Raw genomic sequence first — 8,742 nt, 5'->3', positions numbered from 1 at the left:
CATATATTCTGAACTGAAATCCATTTCTTTGTAACTTCTAGTCACTGTTCTCCGGAACCAAACAGAATTAATCTAATTCTTCCTCATCAACATTTTATTGGGGGCTTATTTCTCAGGGTTAATCAAAAAAAGAAAGGTAATGAGAATTGGAGTAAGAAAAACATTAGTCAATCTAGTCCCTCCTATTACAAATGAGGAAACCATGACCCAGAGAATTTAAATAACTTGCTCATAGTCACTCTAGCACTAAGTGGAAAGACATGGTTTCAAACTGGGTCCTTTGGTTTTGAAGCCTATGAAGTTCTTTGTCCTAACGGAACCTGTTATTTTGTAAGAGATTTAACAAACCAGACTCACAAAATGTTACTAGAATGCCAAGAAATAAAAAAAGGGAGAGAAAACAGAGAAAGGAAGAAAAAAGAAAAAGAGTAGGATGAAACATATAGTGGTACCTGAGGTTTAGGTGGATGAGAAAGGAGGTGCACATTACCATTTATTATTTTCAAATGGGCTACATTAATGTGATTTGTTTAATTTGATGGTCCCTGATTAAGGGAAATTTTGATCTCTATCCTCCGAGCATCTCTAAGGAAGGTAAATGGCACAAATCTCTTTTACAAATGTTTATTGATTGATTATTGATTGATATTCAATTTCCTGTTCAAGAGCTATTCATTAACAGTCTAAATTTGAAACAGGTCTAATCCTGGTCTTTCTCCAACAATATTTTAATTTTAAAAGATACAATTCCAGGATTCAGAGATACAACTGAAACAATATAATACAGATGAAATGAGCATTTATCTCTATACCTGAAGAATGCACGAGTTGCCCAAGCAGATACCTCTCTATCACAGGCAGCAGTGGAGCAAGCCAGGATAAGACAAGTTGCACAAGCCTGATCCTCCTACAGGAAATACTACCATCCATAAATATTGCAAATATGAAAACATCTAAATATATTTTAATCCCTTTATACTAAAAAAAATCTGACAATACTGCCTATTTTAAAAAGATATCCTGTAACATTATAGTATGCACTTCTTACCTTATTAATAGTACTACTTCTAGTTTATTCCCTAGTTTAATCCAAATTTCTTCATTTATGGACATCTCCTACTTAATATCCTACTACTCAGAAAAGAGTAATGTATTGTGTCATGAAAGTTTCCTTAGTGTTTAACCTTAACAGTTGTTTTAGTTTATTCTGAATTACAGTTGTTGTTGTTTTTTAAAGCAATTGATAGCTTTCTCATTATGGGTTATTTTTCTCCTAGTGATACAAAAAAATACATTCTGTGTTTTGTAAAGAAAAGTCAAATTAATGAAACACAAAAAATTGTATTTGCCATTTAAAATAATAGTAGGACCCTAGTTTGCTATAACATGGATTAAAGTACATTTATCAAATCTATCCACAGGAAAAATCAAAACAGACCACAATAAGAAGCCTAAAATACAGTTCTGTCCCCAAACATGAGTATGGAAAGCCAAAACAGGAGCTACTAAAGAAATAAAAACAAATACAAAAAGATTAAAGAATGAAATTGGTTGACTTTGTTATTCTTCAACATTATAGTAATCCTCATTTTTAAATAAGAGAAGTTTAAACCAAAGAGGCTCACTTGGGCTTATCATATAAGCTGAAATTTCATGGCATATAATAAACATGAGGTAAAAAAAAACAACCACCTATTGACTACCTGGATTATATTAAAAAATTAAACACTCTACTACAAACTGGACAAGAATACATGGAGTTTCAAATTTTCACCTGATGCAATTTGAAGAATCTTTCAATCTCTTCTCCATCTCCCCCCAAATTACTAACAAGGAGATGCCTCAGTTGATCCACAGGTCTAAGTTTGTGAAACATAAGACTCCCCTAAGGAAAAAAATGAAGAAACTGATGAGCACAAATATTACAAATGCAGAGTAACAAGCAACAAATCAAATACTGCACCCTCACCAAGACAAAGATACAAATGCTAAAGAACTCAACGCCCTTGTAAAAAACAAAACAAAAAACCAAACATCCCCAGAGAAGTCATTAATGTTTCAACATCAAACATAGTACTTGATCCATAGAACGACATAATACATTTCAAAAGAAAACATTATTAAAAACGCTAATGATAATATTGATCATTTTTTTCTTTTTTTACTAGCTGCTCTTAGAAATCGAGCCCAGGGGCAGCTGGGTGGCGCAGCATATAGAGCACTGGCCCTGGAGTCAGGAGAACCTAAGCTCAAATCTAGCCTCAGACACTTGACACTTTTACTAGCTGTGACCTTGGGCTAGCAAAAAAAAAAAAAAAGACAAAGAGAAATCAAGCCCAGATGGCATGGGATCTTATATTGTTTCAAAATATTGAATAATGGCAAGTAAAGCATATTATTTCAGGAAATTGTTATTCTTCTAATATCCACAGTTACCAGATTTATTTTATCTACATATAAATTATAACTCCATTAAGTTATATAAAAATTATAGTCACCAAGACTTCATTAGAACAAATATTTATGACAATCACAAGATAATGGTATTGTGCTAAATGAGAGTATATTAAAGCCTATTGTTTCACAGAGCTATTAACCGCTATTTCCTTTTCCTGTAACTCTACTTTAACATGAAATGTATACACTTACCTGAGCAGAAAGCAAGACAAATTTCTTCGGGGGTAGCATATGTTGCTGTACAACAACTGGTGAATCTGTTATTGGAATATGGTCTTTATTTAAAGGTGTTATTATCTTATCAATTTTCAACTCATCTATTGCAGAGAGAGCCCAAGAATGACCATCAACACGTGTTGTCATCTATTTAAAAAGAAAATCATTTTCACAAGTCATTAACTAAAGGTAAGAACTTTTAGGAAAATCACTTTACTATTCTATGAACAGAAAGATAATTTAACAAACACACTTTAGACATTAATATTCAATTTCTGATTTTTATGATTTTCAGTTCTTTCCCCTACTCATACATATTTCCTGTGAACAAAAAGGCAAAGGCAGTAGTATTTTTGAACTTCAAAAATCACTTATATTTTGTGACATGACTTATATGCTTACAATGGGCTCATACTATATATTCTTCTTAACCCAAAGTATATCCCACTCCTAGATAATGGTCAATTCAGACAGCAACAGAGACTTAATTTTACATTTGTATTTTGCTAATACGCAAATTACTGTTTCTGAATTACCACCAAGCAGTTCTTATTGATATAATAATTTTCTCAATTTCTTCTTTCTCCTCCAAGAAACATTCATAATATAACATAGGATGCAATTCCATTTTTTTATTTCTAAAGCCTCCACCTTAGATTGGGCCCTCTTCACTACTTCCCTAGATTATTGCAATGGTCACCCCGCCTAGGGCCCTGCTCCACTCCCAGCTATTCTCCACAGAACCGCTAACATGCAGATCTGACCAAGTCACTTCCCTGTTCAATCAACTCCAAAGGTTCCCTATAGTCAAGAGGATCAAATATAATTTCTTTTTAGCTTTTGAAATTCTATATGGCCTTGCCCCAACCAACTTTCCAAGCTTCAAAGTGCATTACACCCCTTTCACACAGGATGTGATCCATACAAACTGCCCTTCTCTGTTCCTCACACGACCTTCCATCAAACCCTCAGTTACTGTGTCCTCACACAGACTAACACCAAAACCTAGAGAGCGCTCCCTCCACACCCTGGCCTCTCCCTTTGAGACATAGCTTAAGCACACCTTCTCGATGAATGAAGCCCTTTTCAATCCCTTCTAATGGCTAGCGCCCCTGCTCCCTCTCTACACTATATTTATATTTATTCTGTGCATACTTGAACTTGTCGGCTTCCTTAACAGAATGCAAACTTCTTGAAAGAAGGGGATGTTTCATTCTTCGACTTTTTATTATCAGTGTACAGCACAAAGTAGCTGCTTAACTAATGCTTGCTGACTAATGCGAGCCTAGATTTAGAACTGGAAGAAGACTCCAAAGATCTTCTAGAATGAAACCCTAATGCCACGGATGGGGAAACTAAGGCCCAGAGTTAACCGGACACAGGTTAGCCTGTGTTCAAATCCAGTAGTGTTCTTTAGTCCAAAACTGTAATAACCATAGTTTTCTAATTGAGGATGCACTGTCTTTCAACTCTCTGAACTCCAAAATTTAGGCAAGACATTCTAGGTAATCCCAAAACAATTTAAACTGTAGAAACTGCCTCATGAAAAAAAGACCAACCAGAAAACAGTTAAATTTCCATAGAATTGAAAAAAGAAAATTCATTAAGAAACAAAAGTATTTCAAGGAAGAAACCTAGGATTAAATGCAGGTTATTTTAATATAGCTTCATGCACATCATATGAAACTTTTAAAAACTCAAATTATATGAAATTCACTGCAAACACAGCATTGATAATGATTTGCAAAGAACAAATTGTAACATAGTAAATGAACATTGTTCAATTCCATTTAATTTTCTAATATAATTTCATATTACTAGATAATTAGAAGCAAATAATCAAAACTAAATCACAATTTTTCCTTTTCCTTACAGGAACGCAGTTACACTTTTAAATATTTGCATTTAAAATTTGAGTTAAAATCTTCCAGAATACTCAGGATGAATTACCTGGGTTTCCATCATTGGCTTTTGGAATGGAAAGGTATCATGGTTGACACACCACAAAATGTCATTATCTTCATTTTCTGAAGCTGCCATCAGTAGAACACCTAAAATGCATAAAAGTGACATAAATATAACTATATGCACTAAGCCAAACTATATGGGTAACCAATGTCATTTGCTAATTCTAAAAAATCAACCTACAATTCATTATTCTATAATTAACCATTGTAAAATTCAAACAAACAATAGTTGGTTCAAGTTTACTTCAGACTGTCTTAAAGGAAAAATGTGTTTAAAAGAATAGTTACTGCATTTTTTTGTTCAATATTCAGCATTACATAAAGTGTTAGTCAATCCTAAGACAGTGGAAATACACAAATTGGAAGTACACAGTAAATTCTACATTATCTGTGTGCAAAAGTACAAATGTTTTTAAAAATAGGTAAACAAAAACATTAAACTTGTTATTTGGCTTTGGAAAATAGTCAAAAACACATGTTCAGTCAAGGACTTCTCTGTACTTAACCTAACCCCCTCTCCTCCTTAGCTGACTTTATTGTTGGTGGCTTAATACTGTTGGTATTAGTGGATGAGTCCACTGATATCCCTGAAAGCAAATAATTCACACATATATCAATTATCATATGTTAAGAGAAAAAAATTGGAAGCTGACTGATAGTACACAAAGCAATGCAAATAACATTTATTCAGAAAACATTTCTCATGTTAAAAAAAAATTAAGTGAATTTGGAGTGTAAACTCAAAGTGAGAGATTTTAATTTTTTCATCTTTTAATTTTAAAGGAAAAGCTTCTAGAGAAATGCTAAATATCTTTGTCAAACATACTACAGTACAGTAAAGTAGGTAATTTTATCAACATTAAGTCATTAAGCATGACTTAAATAAAACAAAACTTCCATTTTCAATAGTTAAAAGTTTGAACTTCTAGCATGATTTAGAATAATTAGCATCATTGAATAATAAAATCAAAAATAGAAAAGTACACCTATGAATTCTCCTGAAGTATTAAATAACAATGGTGTAAATGTGTATAATGTGGGACAATTGTAATAATTCTGCTTAAGATACAATTCTCTGTCTCAAAATCCATAAGATGAAAAAATATAACAAAAGCATATTCCAGCACTTACCTTTGCTATAAAGAGCTCTATGCACCTTTGATGGTTTTTCCACAGTTGAAGAAGCTGAGAATCCAGGAGGTAAGCGGACATGAACTAGTACCAGTGTACTGGGCCTTGCAAATGGCTGTCTAAATGGGCATGTGCTGAAATACAATCTTACACCTAGGCACACGGGAAAATAAGAAAATTGGTCACGGATAATTAAAGAACTAAAATGCTTGCTAGTGGCACACATTCATGATCAAAAGTTTTGATAAGAAACAAAGAACTCTGCTAAACTCATAGTCTTCGAATTCACTTGAATTATTGCACAGGAACATTTACTTGAGTTCAATAAACTACAGCTACCACAATCAACTAAAACCACCTTTCTAGTTTTTTAATTGGTAGTGAAGCAGTTATTCAACTTGAGGTTAACTACTGTATAGATTCCAAAACCATGACAGGGTTGGGGGAATCCAGCATCTAGCTCTGGCTTTGCAACTAATAAATTACAAAATCTTGTGGGAGTTACTTAACATTTCTGAGCTCTGGGCCTCCTTCCCTTGACTCTTAGAACCCCTAGTTTTCAATGCTTGACTCAACACCCCGAAACTGAGATCTTTACAGCTCCCCACAGCTGCTATCATCTCCCTCCCTCCCGAACAACCTTATATTTTATGTATTAGTTTTGTATACATTTGTATATGTTTTTATACAATGCACTGTCCTCTCTGATAGAAAGGCCTTGAGAGCAGTTTCATTTTTGTCTTTGTATTCCCAATGCCTGGCACATAATAAGCATTTAATAATTCTGTTGATTGACTATCTCCTTATCCGCCCAAAATAAACCCTGAAAAAGAAAGTTCTATTTGAAGAAATATATAGGATTTGCACCTTCTTTTATTTTCTTTATTCCAATGAGGAGCTTGGACGAGATGTCTTGAAGGTCTTTTCAAGCTCTACAGTGGATTGTGGTTTTACATTACACAATGATGCATGACAGAAACAGATAATAAATGTCTAATCTCTTCATCTGATGACTTAAACATACCTGCATGTGTGATTGCTAGTAACTGACAGTCTATGGATTCTGAGTTTTCAATCACTGCTATTTGGACAATTGGCTTAAAAACAGAACGATCTATGGTCCTAAAAACAATAGAAAAAAACATCTAAATTTTAAAAAAAAAATTCATGATGTGAGGAAATGTGCATTAAGTTATAACAGGGAAGATTTTTACAATAAACATTTTTATACAGGTGAACATATCCCAATCAAACTTAAGATTAACTTAAATACTCTAGAGTCAACATAATAAACAATGGGAAAATGCTAGGAGTAATTTCACTAGAAAGAGGTATAAAACAAGGATGTTCACTTATACCACTTTTATTTAACACAGTATTGAAAATTCTAGCAATTGCAGCAAAATGGGAAAAAAGACATTGTAGGAATAAACACTGGAAATGAAGAGGTGAAAATATCATTATCTATAGATGACAATGGCATAACCAGAAAATATACTGTCTTGACCAAAAAATTACTTTAGCAAGGTTACAGGCTATGAAATTAATTCACAAGCATAATTTACATTATTATTTAAAGAGAAAGACCAAGAAAATATCATAAAAAAGAAACCCTACAGGGAGTAACAGCAAAAACAATGCTTACTTCAGAGTTAAGCAAAACTGAAATTCATATATAATCTGTATATATCATGGATAACTTAGGTGGGATGAGAAATTTTAGCACATGTTAATGGGGAAAAAAAGTTGGATTTGATTAATAGTACATATAACAATGTTAACTGTAAACAATACTTATCCCCCTCCCTATTCTCATATATAAAAAATAATATAATTTAGAATAGGAACTCTGATAATGTAGACTTTTTTCATCTTTTAAATTTTAAGGAAAAGTTGTGGGAATGCAAATTTTATCTGTAAAGTATACTAGACAATATAGTAGACTACAAATCTAACCATACATATGGTAAAAATAACTAAAATGAACAAAATGACGGAAAATCTAAGCAAATGAAAGAATATTTAATCCTCAAGAGTTAATACAGCAAAGATGACAATATTCCCCAAATCAATTTAAATATTTAATGAATCCCAATCAAAACACAAAAAGGTTTTTTCATAGAGTTAAATAAAATTATAATGAAATTGAAATGAAAATAATAAATGACATAGAATATCAAAGGGCGTACTGAAATGAGAAAAAAAGGCTGATAAAAGTGTTGTTGCACTTGAAGACTTTGAAACATACTGCAGAGCTATCATCATCAAAACTAGTGCAAAAAAAGCACTAGATCAAAGGAAGAGGTTATGAGATACCAGCCATCCAATCACATGCACACAAAAGATTACTAGTTGATAAAATCATAGAACGGTTTTTTAAAAAGCTATTATTAAACAAATTTATATGAGAAAACTTAACAATTTACGGGGTAAATTGTTTAGGTCAACATTACACACAACAGATAGTGAGTTACACACTTTAATGAATTCTGTTGATTGCAAATTCAAACATTAAAAAAAAACTTTAAAAAGGATAGAAGAAAATGGAGGAACGCATTTATCTCAATTGGGGAGGAGAAATGATTTTTTTGGTACTGAGCTAATAGAGTAATTATTAGGAACAAGATAGATAGGCTTGTTTTTTGTAGCAGTTCTATGGCTTCATGGGTGTAGGGAATTCCTGGAGAGGAAATTCCCTGTATCAATGATGTTCTGGTAGCCTCTATTCTGCGTAAGTCCCCTCTAGATTTGTCTGGAGCACTGAGACACAAATGACTCACCTAGGGTCATACAGACAATGTGTCAAAGGTAGGAACTGAACAAAAGTCTTCTGAGCCTGATTCCAAGACTAGAGCTCTATCTACTATACCATGCTGACTCTCTAGAAGTATTCGATTTACATTAAAATAGCAAATTTCAGCGGCAGCTAGGTGGCGCAGTGGATAGAGCACCGGCCCTGAAGTCAGGAGGA

The 8,742-nt window shown here is 33.1% G+C and overlaps 1 protein-coding gene across 2 annotated transcripts in view; it reads right to left on the bottom strand.

Annotated features, from left to right (window-relative positions):
* NUP155 (nucleoporin 155) overlaps positions 1-8,742 on the bottom strand; it is a 50,032-nt gene that overhangs the window by 26,317 nt on the left and 14,973 nt on the right. For both annotated transcript variants that reach the window (XM_027863601.1, XM_027863602.1), the window contains exons 10-15: positions 6,796-6,893; positions 5,772-5,924; positions 4,624-4,724; positions 2,650-2,820; positions 1,775-1,885; positions 813-907 (exon numbers count right to left, since the gene is read on the bottom strand). In XM_027863601.1, the coding sequence (XP_027719402.1) occupies positions 813-907; positions 1,775-1,885; positions 2,650-2,820; positions 4,624-4,724; positions 5,772-5,924; positions 6,796-6,893 (729 nt within the window). The remainder of the gene's footprint in view (positions 1-812; positions 908-1,774; positions 1,886-2,649; positions 2,821-4,623; positions 4,725-5,771; positions 5,925-6,795; positions 6,894-8,742) is intronic.

Source organism: Vombatus ursinus, unplaced genomic scaffold (genome assembly GCF_900497805.2).
Source record: "Vombatus ursinus unplaced genomic scaffold, bare-nosed wombat genome assembly UNPS02014772.1, whole genome shotgun sequence".
Classification (NCBI taxonomy): domain Eukaryota; kingdom Metazoa; phylum Chordata; class Mammalia; order Diprotodontia; family Vombatidae; genus Vombatus; species Vombatus ursinus.
Note: the sequence above shows the minus strand (reverse complement) of the source record. Positions and strands in the feature narration are given on the sequence as shown.